At 39.7% G+C, this 20,694-nt stretch overlaps 2 protein-coding genes across 2 annotated transcripts; both read right to left on the bottom strand.

Moving 5' to 3' along the window:
- Positions 1 to 1,944: 1,944 nt before the first annotated feature.
- znf628 (zinc finger protein 628) lies at positions 1,945 to 10,780 on the bottom strand. The gene is made up of 7 exons (XM_065261187.2): positions 10,179 to 10,780; positions 9,247 to 9,768; positions 8,554 to 8,626; positions 6,478 to 7,554; positions 6,045 to 6,378; positions 4,970 to 5,124; positions 1,945 to 4,722 (listed from the first exon to the last, which is right to left on the bottom strand). Exons 2-7 carry the CDS (start codon positions 9,624 to 9,626, stop codon positions 2,521 to 2,523), a joined length of 4,221 nt encoding a protein of 1,406 aa, XP_065117259.1. The 5' UTR covers positions 9,627 to 9,768; positions 10,179 to 10,780; the 3' UTR covers positions 1,945 to 2,520.
- A 984-nt stretch (positions 10,781 to 11,764) lies between these two features.
- On the bottom strand, positions 11,765 to 17,067 carry il11a (interleukin 11a). The gene is made up of 5 exons (XM_065260768.2): positions 16,378 to 17,067; positions 15,644 to 15,795; positions 12,890 to 12,982; positions 12,600 to 12,761; positions 11,765 to 12,494 (listed from the first exon to the last, which is right to left on the bottom strand). Exons 1-5 carry the CDS (start codon positions 16,382 to 16,384, stop codon positions 12,321 to 12,323), a joined length of 588 nt encoding a protein of 195 aa, XP_065116840.1. The 5' UTR covers positions 16,385 to 17,067; the 3' UTR covers positions 11,765 to 12,320.
- Between the last annotated feature and the right edge of the window lie 3,627 nt (positions 17,068 to 20,694).

Here is a 20,694-nt window from a genome sequence, read left to right as displayed (position 1 = left end):
TAAACTGATTTGTTTCGCTCTGCTTTGTGTTTAAAGTAGATACAGCATGTTAATAAACAGAGCAGCTATTAAACACTTTCTTAGAATCTAAACTAGCTTTTAACCATAATGGGTATTAACTTAGATTTGTGTGTAAAGCATAGGTGTCATGTACACTGGGGACGCTGGGGACATGTCCCCACCACTTTTTGAAATGGCAGATTTTTTCCCCACCACTTTTTGAAAGCATTTGGTTAAATTTTTTTGAAAAATCAAACAACACCTGTGTGACTTACACTGCAAAAATGACTTACTAAGTATTTCTGTCTTGTTTTCAGTAGAAATATCTAAAAATTCTTAAATTAAGATGCTTTTTCTTGATGAGCAAAATGACCCAAGAAAATAAGTCTAGTTTTTAGACAAAAAATATACAGTTTAAGTGAATTTGTGATTAAAACAAGCAAAAATTTCTGCCAATGGGGTGAGAAAAAATCTAAAAATAAGATTTCTTTTTTCTTCAACACCTAATTTAAGCAAAATTTTCTCACCCCATTGGCAGATATTTTTGCTTGTTATAAGCACAAAATAACTTGAATTGTATAGTTTTTGTCTAAAAACTAGACTTATTTTCTTACGTCATTTTGCTCGTCAAGAAAATACATCTTGATTTAAGAATTTTTTGATATTTCTACTGAAAACAAGACAAAAATACTAAGAAATAAAGTCAGATTTTCAAGAAAAAAAATTATTAGTATTTTTGTCTTGTTTTCAGTAAAAATATCAAAAAAATTCTTACATTAAGATGCTTTTTCGTGATGAGCAAAATCTAGTTTTTAGACCAAAAATATCAAATTTAAGTGATTTTGTGCATGAAACAAGCAACAAAATCTGCCAATGGGGTAAGTTATTTTTTCTCGAATTTAGTGTTTAAGAAAAATGTTAAAGATTTGCTTGGTTTATGCACCAAATCACTTACATTTGGTATCTTTGGTCTAAAAACTAGACTTATTTTCTTAGGTAATTTTGCTCATCAAGAAAAAGCATCTTAATTTAAGAATTTTTAGATATTTTTACTGAAAACAAGACAAAAATACAAAGAACATTATTTCTTGAAAATCATTTTTTACAGTGTACGACTGGTTTTGTGGTCCAGGGTCACATATGTTGCATTGTGTGCTTATAGTGTGTTTTCTTTTACATATATAATGAATTTCATTGTAATCATTGACTTCACGTGCTGCTGTTTTCTACAGTATGGTGCTTTGGTACAGTTCGGTTGAGCTGGTGTTGCAGGGCCTGTTGCAGTCGACATTGTTGAGGGTTTTATGCTGAGTATTTTTATGTTGTTGACCGGCCTACACTATGTCCATATTGATGCGCCGTTATTCAATATTTTCCCCGTCCTGCTGTAATGTTTTTCATCTGATCTTTTGTCCCCACCACTTTTCAACACAAACTGACGCCCCTGGTGTGAAGTCAATTGATGATGTGTGATGTGCCTTTGATGCGCACTTGTGCGAGCTTCACAGCAGACTTCTTCAGACTTACAGTCGAAGCAGCTTTACGTCATGAAAGTGTGGACTTGAAGGAAGGACCGTGAGTGTTGAGGGTGCCATTTGGGATGCACCTTATATTTACCATTGCAAGCTCCTCCATTTGTAACAATAGCAGTGATGCATTATAAAATATCTTTGAACTTACTTCCTTGAAGTGGCCATGGCATGTACACTTTGCTTAACAGACTTTGGAAGGGCCCTTCAGAAAGGGATTCAGATGTCCACCTTCATTTGGATTGACCCTACAAAGGGGGGGAAATGCCATTTGGAAAATGCCCTCTATTGCAAATGAGCACAAAAGATTACTTCAGTATTAAATTAATGCAGAAAATGCAACATATTAAGTACAATATTATGTGAACAATACAATACAAAGCATGTAAGAATTGAGTGAAACAGTAAACGCAAATAACGACATTCATACCTTTTTATTGGTAATGATCATAATTTAGTACCAATATTAATAATGAAAACAAACAGAGCAGACATATTTACAAAAGTTAACTTTATACAGTCACTGTCAACATGACAGCAAAGCTCAAAATAGTTTATAAGTGCACCCTGGATGTACAATAGAACCAGGGATTTCCTTCAATCAGAAACATTTTTCTTTAGCTGAAGTGTGTTTGATGATTGTGGTTTGTGAAACAGCTCCCCGTAGGGGCCAGGTGAACAATTGTTAATTTCAAGCAATATGCTTAAACCTAAAAAGTGCAGTCTATGGAAAAAACAGCTAAGAACAAATGCTGTGTCCTAAAAGGTCTATCTGTGCAAAGGACAAATCTTAATTATGTTTTCAGTGTTCTTGTAGGTCCGGTATTGGTCCTACTGCTACAATACTGTCATGTCATCACCATACTAATCTTTAAAACTGTCAATAGCTGTCCGAAAGCAACACTTTAGAATTAAGAGTGTCAACCCCCGCTTGATGTAATTTCAGTATGAAAATGATGTGGTAAATAAATTAATAAATTCAAACTTCGCCTTAAGTTCCAATCATTCCCATTTCAGATGATATGCTTTCACCCTCAGGAATTTTTGGCCCATCTGATGTTAATTCCTCTTGTGTGCCATTCGCTTGCTTTTCCTCGTTTCCTTCCACTAAAGTATTTCCTACTTCTGATGCCTCTATTCCACTTTCTCTCAAACTGCTAGTGCTAACTTCAATTATAACAATTCCCTCTCCTCCTTCTAACTGAAAGATGCCCTCCATTTGCCCAGAGTTTGGCCCGACAGCTCCTTTAAAACTGCCTCTTGCTCCCGAACTACTGCCCTCATCCTCAATCAGTGCAATCATTTGAACACTTTCTCCGTGACCTGTGCTTTCATGCATTTTTGTTTCATTACCCAGCTCAAAAACCACATCCTGCCCTTCCAGGGGCACCAAGGCTTGAGCAGGATGGCAGGACAGGGTAAGATCCTCACCGGGTCCTCCTATGAAACCGGAGCTTTGATGAATGTCATCCTCACTCTGAGGCTCAGTTTGAAAATGAAGTACAAATGACTTCTCTACTTCAACACCTCCCTCATTGTCTGTATTTCCATGCCCTTCAGTCTGTCCTGCCCACTCTTGGAGTAAGTTAAGAGAGACCATTTCAGATTTCTCCTTTCCTCCATCCCTTTCATGTTCTTCCTCTGTCTGAAATCGAAGGACATATGAATTCTCTCCTCCCTCACTATTCCCTCCCCCTTCGTGCTGCCCCTCTTCTTCAATCTGTAAGACATATGATGGCCCTGCATTATTCCCTCCTTCCATCTCAACTTTCACCTCCACCCCATCCCCCTGTTCTCCATCTTCCATATCTTTCTTCAAACACAGAACAAAGCGCTCTCTCGAGATTTCTTTGACAGGTTTCTCCTCAACTACAGCATTCTCGGGTTCAAATCTCAGGACAGCTGAACTATCAGTTGGTGTTACTGACATAATGTCATCTGCAGGGGAAGAAGGGCTTTCAGATACTTGACTAGAGATGATATGTAAAGGAGCTGGTGGATTATTGGACTTAAGGTGCTGGAGCTCTGTTGTTAAAATATTAGAAGTGGCACTTAGAGGTGGTTTAGATGTGTAAGATGCATTGGATGACATTGCTGGTTGCTTGACTGGTACAGTCTTAACAGGTTTTTGGGTGGCAGATTTAGATTTCCGTCCACGTCTAGCTCCTACTTTCCTGGTCCGACCAAGGGTGCCTAAAACGGGACGAGCAATTGTTGATGTACTTTGGGGCTGCGCAGTGATGAGTGGAGCATTATTATTGGCCAAAATAAATCTCTGCTGTGCCTGAACCGGTTGAAGTGGCTGGATTTGACTTTGAGGAGGAGCCAAAACTTGGGGCAATGCTGGAATGGTTTGCACCAAGGACAGAGTTTGTGGTTCTGAATGTGTGGAAAGAGTGTTTGTATTGGATGCTGTGGGGACCAGGATCAGGTTAGGCTGGTTTCCACTGCTAGACTGGCACTGAAGAAGCAAAAAATTTTGTGGCTGTGGGGGTGGTGGAGGAGGGGCTGACTGTGTTGGCGTGGGAGTGGACAGTGGGATCAGCTGCAGTCCTGAAGTCGTCTGGATCATAAAATAATTCTGTGATGTGTTTGGAGGTATATCCAGACTTGGGGGTGAAAGAATCATTGTGGAATTATTATCAGTGGAAAACAATGAGGTAAGCCCTCCAGGTACATTTAAACTTAGTGTTGTTGTCTCCGAAGCCCCACCACGTTTAGCAACCTTTCCTGCCTCCTTCGTACATACTAACGTACCTCCCAAAGTATGCGTCCTTAAGTGTCTTTGCAGGTAGGAATGCATGACAAACTCTTTTCCACAGTACTGGCACTTATAGTCCTTTTGCGAGGAGTGTGTGCGTAGGTGCAACTGCAGATTGGATGAGTGTGTGAAGCTCTTGTTGCAGTGGGAGCATAGGAATGGCCTCTCTCCGGAGTGTGTCCGTTCGTGTTGTTTGAGGTTGGAGGTCTGAGAGAAAGTCTTACCACACACTGAGCAAGCATGTGGACGTAGACCAGAATGGAGCTGACTGTGGCGACGTAGACAGCTGGTGTTTTTGAAAGACTTGCCACATTCCTGACACACATATGGACGCTCACCTGTGTGCTGGCGGATATGGTACTGGTAGTGTGAGCTCCACTTAAAGGTCAGTGCACAGTAGGAGCACTGAAAAGCCCGAACACCTGTGTGCACCTAGAAAGCGTTAAGAGCAATTGTTACAATTAATTTTGTTTTACAGATGATTCAGACAACAAAGACAGGTTTAAACTAAGTTTAAATAATATTGTTAGCATTATGTAACCACGTGACTGTCATGACTACATGTTACTATGTAATAACAAGTATAATACAGATTTAATAATGCAATTAATTTACTTTTTTTAGACATGCAGAAGCAATAAAACAGTTTGTAGTCCATTTGAGAAGCAGCAATGTTTACCCGTTGGTGTATGGAGAGCAATGATGACCTTTTGAAGCTCTTGCCACACTCTGTGCATCGATATGGTCTCTCTCCAGTATGGTCTCTCATATGGTACCTAAGTCCTGATGAACCTTTGAATGATTTCCCACATTCAGAGCAGCGATATGGCCTCTCTACAGGGAATAGAAACAGATTAAAGAACACTTTTAGATGAATATGGGATGTTTCCTGTTATTAGGGCTGTGACGGTGGAAGTTTTTTACCACTGCAATGTTAACGCACCAGTACGCACATCTTATATATAATGCATACATACATTTTTAGATATAAAAATGTTCTCAACAATTTACATGTTGAAGGCACCAAATTCTTTCTCAGCCGGTGGATGCTCGTCACAGCGTCAAGCAATGCTTAGGTTACTTAGCAACGAAGATGCTCTGGACCATCCACACACTTTGAAGAGGAGGAAACTGCCGCGGTCACGTTTTTCACATGGTTTTAGACACGACATGTGAATAAATGTGAAGCAACTATGCATATGTGCTTGGTCATTTTGGTGGGTGCACGACCAGAGCACCCACGGGATTGAAGCCTATGTGCGTGTTTATTGTGGAACCTACATGCATGAAACAACAAGTGGGGGACCTTAATGGTGTTGATATTTTTCTCAACCTTGAGTGAACAAAAGAGAACGGGCGTTTTTCAATCGCATATGTCATCAAGCCTGGTTTATTTCAGTTAACTGAGCATTAAATTTGCAAGTCATAAGCATATTACAACAATGTACGATTAACAAAGAATAATAGTCAATTTTATAATTGTTAATGTCATGAAATAAGACAAATGCAACCTCCGGAGGCTGCAGCCAGCGGGTCATCATTGTCGCATTTCACCACCACGACAATGTGGTCACAGCCCTACCAGTTATAATGTAAGACCTTAAAATACAGAATCAACAGTTTTAAGATAAATGTCCTGGTCCCCACAGATGAACCCTAAACCCCACTGTAAAACAATTGTTAGCTTCAAAACTTACCAAGTAAGATTTTTTATAATTAAATATAGTTTAACATTCACAACAACGCTGTCTTACCATTATTTGTAGCAGATGTCTTGCTGCTGCCACTTCTCTTGCTCCCCTTTCCTGATGCTTTGGGAGGTGGCTTCACAGCTCGCTTCTCTCCCTCCTCAGTCACAGCAATTAAACTGACATGAATCTTTCGCTCTGCATGTTCTCCATCTTTCTTAGGGGGCAAAGGCAGCGAGAGAGAGGGGCAGACAATTTCTGCTTCTGCCTCAGCGAGCAGTCTCTGCTCAGGAGTGTGGGAGTGCTGGTGGGTGAGAAGAGACGAGAGCAGTGGGAAGGAGCGATCACATGCTGAGCAGCTGAACTGAGAACGGGTCTCAGACAAAGCTAGACGATGGGACTTGAAAGAAAAAAAACAGAATTATTGGCACAAAATACTGAACTGAGATTTAATAATATACACTGCATTTAATAACACCCTTATTTCTTTTGCTCTCACCTGTGCTATGTGTCTGGTCAGTCCATTGCTGGTCTTGAAACTTTTTTGACAGTAGGCACATTCTGTGGCAGGCTGTGAGCTTGGCATGCTGGAATCAGAGGACAATTGATTCACAGATGCTGTGAAACTCTGCAGAAGATCATATTGAGATTGCTCCGACTCATTTCTGACCCCATCCAGACCAAGTAACTCTGTCGCTTGCCCATTATCTGCAACTGTGGTGGTTTCAACAACCTCTTCAAAGTCTGCCAACAATGGTGTGGACCCCACCAGTGAGACACTACCTGCTTCAGTTTCTGTGTTATTTTCGGTAGCAACCCCTCGACAATCTCCTGGCCCCAGGCTATCTAAATGTAGGGCCTGATGCTCCTCAAGGTGATTCTGTGTTGAAAATGTCTGATTACAGCTGCCACAGCTAAACAGCAAGACATTAGAGCCGGTGTCCGTCTTGCTTATATGCATATTCTCTGTGATTGTCACAGTGGAGGAAGTGGGTGTTAGGGTAAGCTGGGGCAGGATGGTTGTGCCCGAGGTAGCAGGCGTATTATGAGACAAGAACACCTGCCCGACTCCACTCTCCTGTCCACCTACAAGGCCGACCATTTCGGAAATGGTCATGCCAACTGTGCTCAAATCTTCTGTGAGCACCACCTCCACCTGTGCAGGGGCTGACCTTGAGCCAGGCCCTCCCGTCTTCCCAGCACCCTTCCCTTTTCCTTCTACATGAGAGATGCGATGCAGCGCCAAGTTTGATGAGTGCGTAAAGCTTCGCCCACATTCACTGCAGATGTACGGGCGTTCACCCGTGTGTATACGCATGTGCTGTCGCAGATTAGTGGACTGACTAAAGGCTTTATTGCAGACATCACAGATGTAAGGCTTGAAGCCTAGGTGTACGTTCTTATGGCGACGCAGACTGCTGGAGTTCTTGAAAGCTTTGGAGCAGCTGTCACACGGGTATGGGGATTCACCAGTGTGCTGTCGGAGGTGATACTGGTAGTGTGAGCTCCATTTGAAGGTCAAAGGGCAGTAGGAACACTGGAAGGTGCGAATACCTGTATGCACACTGCGATGAATCTGTATATATAAACCATTTGTAAATACAAAAACAAGTATTGCAAAATTATATGCTCAGAATGATTCTCATTTAACTACATTGAAAGTTCACAACATTTGTTGGGTCCCATTATATAGACCTAGTGGTGGACTGATATGGATTTTTTATGGGTCAATGCAATATTGAAAAAGCAATGTGGCTGACTATTCGATATAATGTGGATGTTAGCCAAATGTAAATACAAATGTATTTTATTCACAAGCTATTTATACAAATAAAAATATGTTTTAGTGCAACAAAACTTAACAGCAAATTTTCACAACTATACTCCCCAAATAGGTTGTTTTACTTTCTTAAAGGCTCTCTAAGCGAATATGTTCGACGTCACTTGTTGTTGATATTTGAACTGTTTTCAAACAAACGGAGCGTAGCTAACTCCTCCCCCTCCCTTCCGTGCTTTCGTGAACGCAACCAACCCCCACCCCCAAATCCTTCTTGCCGTTTATTGGCTGTAAAACTTTGTTTTGTTTCGTGGTGCAGGTTTGGCCACTGTGTGTATATTGAAGTTTGTAGAGCCTGGGCTGTCTACAAAGATCACGTTTTTTTACAGTTTGATCAAATAGTGAGGAGATGTTTGCTGTATGTAACAAAAAATGTTTTATGGTCTAAAACGCGTGAATTCGCTTAGAGAACCTTTAAGTCAAAGTATAGGTTATTATTTGATAACTAAAGATTAATAAAGAAAAATGTTTCTTGTTTGCTTGTCCATCTCTTTGTAAAAATTGTTGTTTGTGAGATTAAATGTTTAGTTTTGTTTGAACTTGTTCAGCTAAACATCTCTTAAGGAACAAAGAATTTAGTGGGAAGATGTATTGGTCAAATGGCAAGATTGCTGATAATAATTTTATTTTAAATATCCGCCAATATTTGGAGATATATCAGCATATAACATATCATCTCCATCCATAACATGTTTTTTTTTCTCTGTGGTGGGACTGTATGTAATAAACATTTCTCACCTGTAGAAGAGAGGAGCGCTTGAATGCTTTACCACAGTCATCACACTTATACGGCTTCTCTCCAGAATGAGACCTGAATAGCACACAAATTAAAACAATTTAGATAATAAAATAAAGCCAGGAAGTATATCGCTATCTGAAATATTGCCAAAGATGGCGTAACAGGGACGCAGGAAGTATGGCAAGGGAGACCCAGCGTCTCGTTCCCTTCTCAAGGAACAACAGTTACGTAACCCGAGGCGTTTTCATGTGTCAAACATAACTATGCAAAAAAGCAGTTTGGTATGAATCAACATTTGCATACAGAAGATATAAGCATTCAAAGCGAACAGTTTAGCACGTGTGCTTAAAAAGTCTAGAATTTTTATGATATTATCCTACACTACACAGGAAATAATATGGATAGATTCAAGCACTTTCAATGACCTGTATGTATGTATATTTTCAAACACTTCCCAGGGCCTTGAACCCCCCCCCCCCAGATTCACAAACTTTCAACGATTTCAAGGACCTGTGGGAACCCTGTAAATACTGCATGAATGTACTGAAATGAATGTCAATCATAGTAAACATGGGAGCAATGTGTGTATTCTGGTGATCTGGGAAAGCAAAACAGAATCACATCTCTGTATGTCATTCTTCAATGAAGGCTTTGTGACCAAAATTCATAGCAAGAAGAAGTTGATCACTCACCTCAGGTGATAAAGAAGTGCAGAAGAGCCCTTGAAGGCCTTAGGACAGATGGTACAGCGATATGGCCTCTCATTGTTATGGCTCCTCTGATGATGTGCTAGTCTAGATGACCACTTAAAACTCTTTCCACAGTCCAAACACTGAAATGGATGCTCTGGATTTTGCACTACCGGTGTAACAGGTGCTGTTGATGATGTCACTATATCCCCTGCGAGCACCACTGTTCCTGTTTCTTTTCCCTCTTCTTCTTCTTCCTTCTCTCCATCCTCCTCACCATCTTCTACAGTGGGGAGGAGAGAAGGAAAAGGGGAGAGAGAGGAGGACGTCTGCGAGGGTAGGAGTTCAGTTTGGACCACCAGAGTAGCAACGGTATTGGCCATTACACCAGGTGATGTGCAGTACCGGTAGTCACTGTTTTGCTGTAATTAGGTCACCCATTGCTTATGCTTGGTGGAGTTTAGCCCAATTTTTTGGCCAAATAATTTTTTTCTGAAGCCTTCTTCCTCTTCTTAGTTTACAGAGCTGTAATAATACATTGAATTACTCTAGTTATTTGATGCAAAATTATTACAATATAGTTACATACAGTTGGATCTAGGATTTAAAATCTGACTTAAAGTTGGAAATAAAGTGTTGGGATTTGTGAAATCAATAATTAAAAAAAGCTAATTTCTAACATTAGTCATGTAAACACTTATTATTTCCTTGATTCATACAAGGATAATTTAATTGATATAATTAATAAAGTTTCCAAGGAAATTATAATGCAGAATTATCTAGAATCAGTAATGAAATATTTTCTTGAGTATACACAGAAAAAAATGTAATGTTGTGCCATTGCATTGTATGTAACAAGATAATATAAATAAATATTTAAATCAGCTCTTTAATTCATCCCACAAGTAAACAAAACCAATTCAACGTTGATCCACCTTCCCCTTTAAATATCCTCCTCCTCTTGCTTCTGCTTCACTCCCCCTCCCTCGCTCTCTTATTTGCGTTCCAATCTTCTGGTCTCAGCGAAATGCCAAAAAATTTAAAATAATAAGATAAAATGGCTTCAAAAGGTCAAAACGTTTATATACATATCTATAGAGAATGGTTTTATCGGATGATTGTTGATGTATTTGTGTTGTCAAAAGCCGGCCTTCTGGGATCCATCTCAGTCCATGTCTCTATCCTCAAGCGTCGAATTATTTGTCGGAATTATCGCATTATTGAATGTATTTGTTATTCCATTGGTTCATTGTTGTGAAATGGTCGGGTTTGATGTATTGATATAAGGCCGAAGTCCGCAGTGATAGTCCACACAACCTTAACAATAATGTAGAGCACAAACTAACCAGCAGTCGCCCGTTTGCGACCGCCTCTCAGTAAAGTCGTCTGCTATTGGCTCTCTCGCGTTACCAGCTTAATTGTTTATTGGTCAAACAAATCACTATGACGAATATTGTCTAAAAATATGTATAAAATGCGTTTAGTGTTGTCAACATCAACGAGAAAAAGTCTATTATTCTTTCATACGTATATCTTCCTATAAATACACCTTATATCTTGAGAATAGACAAAGAGGGAGTCTGTTATTTATTTATCGCAGTCTATGCAAGGGATTGTGGGTAATGTAGTGTAACGAACAACAGCGCAGCTAATGTCATCTTTGCTCAGTTTATACATATATCCTGTTAAATCAGCTACTGGTAAAACGATTACAGATATGTACAAAATAAAACTTTTTTACACGTTGTTTTAAACCTTTATCGTGTATTATCATGTTTTTGAAAGTCTTTTTATATCATTATGCAATTGTATAGCTCTACGACAACCAGTTTCAAAATTCTCATGTCAATTTCTTTATTGTCTCTCCCACAAAGCAAACAGTTAAACAAAAAGTCAGTTTCTGAATTTTTAGTGCACGTACATGTAGAAACTTTCAGACTAAGTAGACATTAAAATGGACCTAAATAGAGATGACTTATAATATGTAGTATAAAAGTACAAAACGTCAAAAGATTTGATTCTCATCAGTAAAAAATAAATAATTTGTAAAATAATAATAATTTTAATAATAATAAACACAATAATTATTATAATAGCAATAAATAAGGAAAAAGAAAACTAAAATAATATTGTTTTGCATACATTGATAAAGCACTAAACCTTGTAGAAAACTATATCATACAAAATTGCATTGTATACACCAATTTACATTCTGGAACATGTATGTACAGTACCAAAGTTTCACAATACATAGTATTTTAAGGCTTGGGTTGTCTGTTTCTCCTTGATGTTGCTTGAACTAAGGTTTTTTAAACATTGTGCTGAATCACAAAACAGATTTAGAAATATAAACCCCAGTATGATGTGCAAAAGAAACAACAACAACAAAGAAAGACAAGCAAAGTTTAGGTCAGTAATAGTTCTCTCTCATTCAGCACTGAGAAAAAATTAGACTCCCAAAAATAATGCTACATAGTGGCAGAGTATTGTAGCCTACAGGCAACAATGAAACAGAAAATCAGAAACAGAAAAAGTTGGTGATGTGCTTTTTGTGATACAGGAAAAGCTGTAGGACACATAGAAATCAAAGGAAGAAAGAAAGAAAGTACATTTTACTTCCTGACCTAAAGAACGTTGACAATTTTGTTGACATATTTATCGAGAAAATCAAATAAATAGTATAAAATAAATAACTAATTAATAAATAAATAAATACATAAATAACAATCAGGTCTGAAAAAATGGTATAAAAAGAAAAGCAAATGAAGGTTTAAAGTTAAACTAAACATCAAAAGCAGGGTGTCGACCGGAGCAGGTACATTGAACTGTAAGTTCATGATCAGACTTCTTCACTGATAAAGATCTCAATATCCAGCCATGTGACTATAGCCTTTTGAACTGCTGGTGCAATGTGCCAGTGGACTAGTAATGGCAGCACAAACTACCCTTACTACACAGGCTACCATTTGTTGCATTACTGCTTATGTCCGTCATGCAGATCTGGCTGTAGTTGTCACCGAGTCCTGCCCGTCTATGCTGTATTGTAATTCACTGCCAGATGTTGTTTAAGTGTGTCTTCATGCTGGCAATTTAGATTTAAAAGTAAGGAATACTCGTGATGCCCAATCACAGAAGAGTCTGAACTGCTGCAAGAGTTCCTGGGACGACTGAACCACTTCCCAGTGGTAAGCGGGAGTAGGTGGGAGCGATGGAGAGGGGACGGGGATCCGGGGAGCCTCTGCTCGTGTCATCTGAAATTGCACAAAAACGAGACATTATAGCATAAAGCTAGAACGTCAACTTTCTGTAGTGCCTGAATGGGATAATATGTTGATACAAATAGAAAGATGTGTTACCTGACGCTGTAAGGAGTTTATAAGGCTTTTAATATGAGAGATCATGTCTGTCAACTTTGGTACTGAGCTGTGGTGCTGTCTGCGTGTAATTCTGTTCAGCCACTCAAAATGATGCTCAAATGACTTTAGGTCTGCATGGAGTTGAGAAAGAGTAGGCTTGAACTGCAAAGAGAGAGAGAAATTAAAACAGTGCATTTCTAATTGCATTGCAATCTAGCTTTGCACATTATATACTATACGTAAAAAGTGAAATACAGTACATTAAAAAGCCTTTTTGCACTTATACACACCTCCAGATTGTTAAGGTCACCAACTTTGCTATTGATCGCTGGAAGAGACTTGAACCTGTGGTGATCAACCTCCGTGCCAAACACGGGATCTTTCTGAAGGAAAGGGAAAAAAACAAAATATGGGTCAATTTAAAGATAAAATTTCACATCACATAGACATTTTTAAGGAAACATTGTGTCATGGCCCTTTGAGAATTTTGTACAGTCACACCCAAGAACCTCTACAATCTTAAGCTAAACATAACAAACAAAACAAGTTGTCCCAGAAATCTATTGACTGGCCTTCACTAGCACAACCACAGAATAACAGTGAACAGGAGTCAGTCAGAGTTCCCCCAAGCTTTAACTTCTTAACCTCGACAATAAAAGTTTGTGACCTGAAGCCACAGGATGTTTTCTAGAGGAGGAATAACAACATATGCAATGACTAAGGAGTTTGAAGTGGAATAGACAACACCGGGCTGCAGGGAAACTCCAGGGTCAGGCCTAAATAAAGATGGAATGACGTATACAGTGTGGACGGTGTCTCTGTCTACCTGCATTCACCACTAGAGGGAGATAGAAACAGGATTTGCCATGGTATGCTGCTAGAGGGTGAGAAATGACCTTAACTTGTTCTTGATGTTGTTTAGAGAATGCATTACACGATCCGAATGTGCTCGGTCACCACTTAAATAGACTGTTTACAAATCGAAGCCTTGTTTGTGTAAGTTACTGTAATTAGTGCTGATAAAATCTGTTTCAGTGACAGGTGCAATATGGCTCTCACTCTACGTCACTAAAGAGGAAAACAACACCATCAACCAATCAAAAGCCGACGTGATGAAAATAGAACCGTCTCATGCTCAGGCCAGCTTTCCGCTGCAGATCTGTTTAAAGGCATGCGTTTTTTCCCTAGATGTGTTTTGTGTACGCCTGCTCTTCATCTTCTCATTCATTCCTACTGTTTCTCTATCTGTTAGGCTCCATGTTAGAAGCCAGCTGATGACACACTTCGTCCCTTACTTCATCCTTCATCCATCCTTGTCATCACCTCATTCTTCAGTGCTTAAGTTTAATCTTTCTCCATCTTAATGGGCCCTTAGACAATCATCAGAGTGCTCTCTGATCTTTTCATATCTGTGGTTGCATTTCTTGTCACTTCTCTTAGTTATTGTCCCCCAAAGATGACCTCACTCAACTGATTCTTGTCCACTCCCTCCCTCCTCCTGTCTTCCTGAATGCAAATATGGAATGTGATAAATCCGACTGATTTTTATCAGGACACTTTGCTGTGGAGACCGAAAGCTAAACAAGCGGCCCCACACCTACACAGACCACAACTATTTACAACATGAACACTCGCACGGGCACGCACTCACAGTCATACAAACAGCATGTATATACAGTACACTCTCACCACCTAACACAAGTAACAGTAACGCATTCTGTGCGTACACATATATACAGACACACACACGGTTTTACAGCTTTCTTGTGGGGACTTTCCGTTGACTCCCATTCTATTTTTCTTTCCTCGACTTGACCCCTGTAAATTGGAACTCCGTGCAAGAAGAAAAGAAACCAAAATAAATGCTTCGTGTCATTGAAACACTAACAAAATATTTTTCAAAGCACGTTGGGCCCTTTTGTCACCAGTGAGGTCTTTGATAAAGTTCTCTGCTGTAACATCTGGTACACATACACAAGGCTGCAGATGCTAAACACCCATTTATACAACACACACACACACAACCAATCTCCCACAGTGTGCTATTCTATCTAATTGTGGCAAAGGTTATAAGCCAACTGATCTTGGACCTGAGAAAGAGTAACAAAATAAGTGACTGTAAGAACAGGTGATTCTTAAACTAAATACTTGATGTCAAAATAAAGCATCAATGAATTAGACATGAGACCATTCAAGGTCAAACACTACAATGAAACATATTAACAAACTAGAATCATACACTAACAAATGATTATAACTCATACTATAGTATTAAATAATACATCTGTATACATTTTCCCTGTACAGTGGCACTGCATATAAGGTAGCACTGTACTTTTCACCTTTCGGTGCCATGTGCTTTACTCCGCCTGGTAAACAGGAGGACCTCCAAGTAACCATAGGAACAAGAATCTGTTTATGTTTCCGCAGAGAAAAGTAGGAAAAGGGAGGCCTCTGAGAGGTAAGGGGAGCAGTGTGGGTCCAAACCCCCCAAAAATATGGATCTCCATCACTTAGCAACCACAAAACCCAACCAAAACCTATGGCATGGCAGCCATGATGGCAGTCGTTGCTTGTAGTCACAGAAGACTCTGAGCCATTCATATCATGTGTACCCCCATCCCATAGGTTTATTGCTAGCTTTGGTTAAGTCTGTGGTTCCTGCTGCTGGGCCTGAATCCAGGGATCTGTATTTTTTGTCAGATACGCCTCACTAATGAGCTTTATCTGCTCCCACATGAACTCGAAGCCACCGCAATGTGCTATCGCACCTCTTACTGCGATTAATACGAGCCAGGTGAATGGAAAGCGAAACAGCGAGTATGTATATATTTGTGTGTGTGTGTGTGTGTGAGAGAGAGAGAAAGAGAGCAACAGAGATAACAGAGATAAGGCTATTCCCATCCACAAGGAGTATAACTTTAGCCCAGCCATCTGTTGAAGTTTGATCAAGATGATCAATCTGATTATCATCAACATCTAAGTATCTATTTTGTTTAGACATACAGCTGCACATGTAAGATAAAGGACTGTGTTTAACTCACCAGTAGATCCTGAGTCAGCTTGAGAAGGTGTCTGGTCTGATTGGTCAGCTTGTCAAAGTCAGGATGAAATCTCCGGGAAGGGAAGGCCGACGTTAAGAGATGCAGCTGAGCCAACAGCAGTGAGAGGAGCAGCGAAGAGGAGTCACCCAGCACTGAGGAGGAAAATAAACCATGGATTAATGTTAGACGCTTGCCTGCAGGTACACCACTGACATTCCTGGGGTCGTCCCAGGAGGATTTACAGTTACAGAGCAACAATGTTTCCACATGTCCAAAAGCATATTAATATTCTCTGCCTGAAGACACTGTTTTGAAGAAAGGAAATCACGGGGAATGTGTTACATCACATTAAAAGTAGCGGTCTGTCATCCTGTGCGCCTTGAGCAAAAAACACTTGATCCATTATTACTGCCGACATGATAAATGCTTGTCTAATGAACTAACCGCGAGTGCCTGAGGTCACACAACGTTAAGCATTAACACTAACAATCCAACCATATTCATAAATCCCACGTGCACTAAAGTAATTTGTATTATCAGTTTAATGATTATAGCTTTGTTTATTTTTTGTCTTAAGGCGACACAAATAGGTTAAAAAAATAGTTAGTGATGTAATTACATAGTGTCGATTTGCTTGCTTAAAGCAACAAGTGCCGCTATAGGAAATTACAGAATATAAAATATAACTAAAACCTTAACAAACTAAAACGTAAAATATAACCAAAGTTACTTACGTTTCATATTTGTCCAAGTCCTTGATAAAAAAGGTAGATAGGTTGCAAATAAATAAACGCGAAAACAAATAAATAAATAAATAAATAAAACTTATAAATAAATGAGGTTCCAGATATTGTCACGTGCTCGAAAGTTCTTGTCTCTCTCCCTGTGTCCGCGTGAACGGCTCGAGACAGTGCAGAGCGTGAGGTGAGGAGGAAAATGAATGAATGTCAAAAGTGCAGAATTAGCAAGAACAAGGAAAAGCAGCAAAAGTTGCTCCAGATAAAGCCTCTATTCAGTCCCAATGTGTTGTTAAGTGTTAAACGCGAGTGAGGATGGAAAGATACACGGTGAGGGAGAGATGAGGTGTATTTAGGGAGAGACAGACAGAGAGGGATGCGAGTATGTGTAAGTCTAATTTTTCGCGAAGTGAAATGTTTAGGCTTGTTTAAAACTTCCTTTATAAAGACGGGGGTATGACACATCCTGAGTCACCACTTCATTCATAAAAACACACACTCTCTCTCACACACGCACGCACGCACGCGCCTTCTCTTCAGCGCGCGCCTCCCGCCTCTGTCTGCGTCTCCTCTTGCGATTTGTTTTTTTTTTTTTTTTTTTTAAAAAGTTTGGTTGTTTTTATTTTCTTCTCTCTGGCAATAGCATTTTCTTCGTCTATCTCTCCGCGTCCATCCTGCTACTATCTCTCTTCCTCTGCCCCATCCCGTTAAGCGATCTGTGCCAATCAAATCATCCATCTTTTTATCTTTTCATCTGCAGATCTCTTCCCCTCTAATCGCTGCAAAAGTTTAAAAGCCCATTGTTTCATTTTATATCAGTCAATCTGAGTTTCATAACTGTGCCGTTCTGTCTTTCTTTCAAGCCCGTTATATGAGGAATAAATAAACGTTATTTGCATGCGAATGTAAAGGGGGAAGCTTTACGTGTTTTCTGAAACGCATAGCGTTGCACAGATTTACCATATACTGTATACACCTTTTTAAACTTTGCTCCTGAGACAACAGGCAGTTATTTCCACCCTTTCCAAACTTTTTTCATTTACTGACGCTCCCCCTTCTTTCTCTCCAGGGTAAAGGAAAGAGTGAGCGAGGGAATAAAAGTAAAAGGTGTTGCATAGTGAGGCCTGTAAGTGTTGCATAGTAACAGTTAGGGCACTTGCAGAACATTAGCACTAACCCTTCAAGATGAGAGAGAAAGAGAGGGAGAGAGACACTAAGAGAGAGGGAAAGTTAATTTAGCATATACAGAAACCAGTACATGGCACTGGAAACACAGAGTCACGCAATACAGCACAGCACAGTATTGCAAAAGAAGCAGAAAGGAGTTTCCAGGCAAAAAGAAGGCTATGTGTGAGGGGTTAATGCGACCCATTAATAGCAAACCTTGTCAGCATTTACAAAAACACATATTTAGGAGTAAACTTGTAGGATACATTAATGTATGAGAAGCCTAATGTTTTTAATATCCTAATAAAGTTGTGCTCATGGGTTTATTTCTGTAGCTCAATTGGTAAAGCACTAGCAAGGCAAAGATCTTAAGTTTAATCCCCAGTGAACACACATATTGAAAAATGAATAACTTGAATGCACCATACATTGCTTTGGATAAAAGTGTCGCCATATGCATGAATGCAACTATTTGAATCCAACCTTCCCATCACTTTACAATTTCCTGTACATTAAAAATGCAACCCCTAAGCCATGATGGTCACTGCACCCCTGCACACACACACTCAGAGGTGTGCATATGCAAAAAACGGCATTCACATCATTAATTTTCTCACTCTCACACACATACATACACATAGGGTGTGAGGAGGTTTTGCGGTTGCAGGGTCACAGTCTGGTTTTGTTGGGTCAGCCATAAAGAAGAAAGGGAGCAGAAAGGAAAAGATGGAAGGAAGGGAAATGGATGAGTGTGCAGGAGCGATGGAAGGATGGAGGGAGATATTGACACACTCGCTCTTTAAATTTCCCACATCAAAGGCTTGTTTGAAGACACAGCTGGGAAAAAGAATAAAAGAAAGAGTGAAGTTAGTCACTCACCAACTCTCTCTGCCTGCATGCCCGGATGGGGGTCTCTTGGGTGGTTGATGGTGAGCGTTTAAATCCATAATCTAAAGGGCGTGTGGCTGATTACATGTGTATGTGTGTGGGTGCGTTAGTGGGTAACCAGTCAACAGTGATTGCTCTGTTATATGTGTGTGTTTGAATGTGACTGTGTGGTCCTGATGTTCGGTCCATCACATCACCAACAGAAGCAGGAGCTGTCCTGTCACAAACCTCACAGACATTACACTACAGCACCCACACAAACACACACACACACACCTCCATCATGGGGGAAGTGAGACACAGGTGGGGAGCAATAAGTGTCCAGACATCCTGGTACCTCATTACTGTAATATCCCCCATTATGAGACATACACACAAAGTCATTACTTGTAGGTCTTCTAGTCCATTTTCTCACACTGCCAGACCACCTCTCATGACATTCGCACAGCAGCACACAATAATACACACCGTTTCATTGGCCAACATACAACCTTAGAAATGTTTTTTGTTGTCTTTATTTAATAGCATCCTTTGATGTGTCGATACCTCGGGCGAAAGGGCAGAAGTTTAATTGAACAATTAAGGCACTAATGAATTACAGGTGGTTAAACAGGTGGTTAAAATGCTGAGTTTAAGAACTACTGTTGAAAATCTTTTTTTAGGAATGGACAGCAGGTTTAATCAGACTAATCGTTAAACTCGCAGCTAAACAATTTTCATAAGATTTATACTGTAACTGTTATGTTTTGAAAATTCTTTACAATCTGTTCACTTGCTACACCTCTCAAATTCAATTTTCATATATTCAACACATGCATGTTTATTCTTTTGGCAGGCTGTTTCATCCAAAGCATTCAAACTATACATTTTGTTAGTATGTGAATACATGCCATTTTCAATACTAATTCGATGTTCTGTTAACCGAGCCAAAAGAGTACTGGATATATGTTTTGAATATATGCAAACACAAAAAAAATTCAAACTGTTGCACACACAAAATATGGCTCACAGTGACTTTGCCAAAAAGGTTTGTTCTTCAATTAACATCTTTTGTTGGTCCTAGAATAGCATTTCTGTCAAAGAAACAAATGCTGCCTACTTCTATACTATACAGTAGGTGAAAATCAGTAGGCATGTCCAAATTCATAGTATTCGAAAAACAGTAGGCGAAAACAGTGACGGCTCGTGACTGCTCTTCCAAGGGGCGCAAATTCTAAATATGTGTTTGTTGCGTCATGTGAACCATGTGCATCACGTGTTTTGTCAAAATAAGTGCCTGCTGCACACGTGTCAAAACTTATGATAAAAGAGACGCTCACGTTCAGCGAAACGATTGTCATTTTTGACAAGAAAAGTAAAAAATATGCTCTTTTAAACCACAACTTTTCGTCTAGATCCGGTTGTGATGCGTCAGCGTGACCCCACGCAATACGTCATGACGTCAAGAGGTCACAGAGGACGAACGCGAAACTCCGCCCCAGTGTTTACAAGTTTGTTGAAAGAGGACCGTTTCTACGTTGTTGTATGTTAACTGATACTAGTTAATGTCTTTGTGTCAGTTTATTGTTTACAATGGTCCGCAAATGTGTGTTTTATATATGTAACACGTGACCTCCCTACGTCACTACGCTTTATGTTAAGTCACGCTGGACCGGACCTAGACGAAAAGGCGAGTATCTGGCAAATGCGAGCGTCTTTTTTATCATAAACCCTTAAGACGCGTCTGCAGCAGGCACTTATTTTGACAACACACGTGATGGACATAGGAGCACTCGACGCGCAGAACACATATTTTAAAAATTACGAACCACACACTTGATGGGCTACATACATGTTGTGACGAACTTCGCATCGTGTGCCCTCGAAAAAAGAAGTCACTGGCCGCCACTGGGTGAAAAGTACCCGGAAGACGTACTCCTTCCAGCAAGTTTCGAAGTGTTTTTTTTATGGACACTTTATTATCCTTTGAGCCACTGGGAGAGGAGTTATACAATGAAGAAGAAGAAGGAGAGGCGTTTTATTTTAAAATGTCCGAAAACGCTAACAGAGCCCTATTCAAATGGAAATCCATATATTTAACAGCTGTCCTTTTTGGTTAAATTGCGCTTGTTTAACGTAATTCAAGTTAACAACTAACTTGCTGTTATGACGACATATGTCACATCACGTATGTATTAACATTAATAAAAAGACAAGGAATATAAAAACTATTCAATTATACAAGAGGTCAAATGTGTATTTTATTTATTTAATTTATAT

This window comes from Paramisgurnus dabryanus, chromosome 13 (genome assembly GCF_030506205.2).
Source record: "Paramisgurnus dabryanus chromosome 13, PD_genome_1.1, whole genome shotgun sequence".
Taxonomy (NCBI): Eukaryota; Metazoa; Chordata; class Actinopteri; order Cypriniformes; family Cobitidae; genus Paramisgurnus; species Paramisgurnus dabryanus.
Note: the sequence above shows the minus strand (reverse complement) of the source record. Positions and strands in the feature narration are given on the sequence as shown.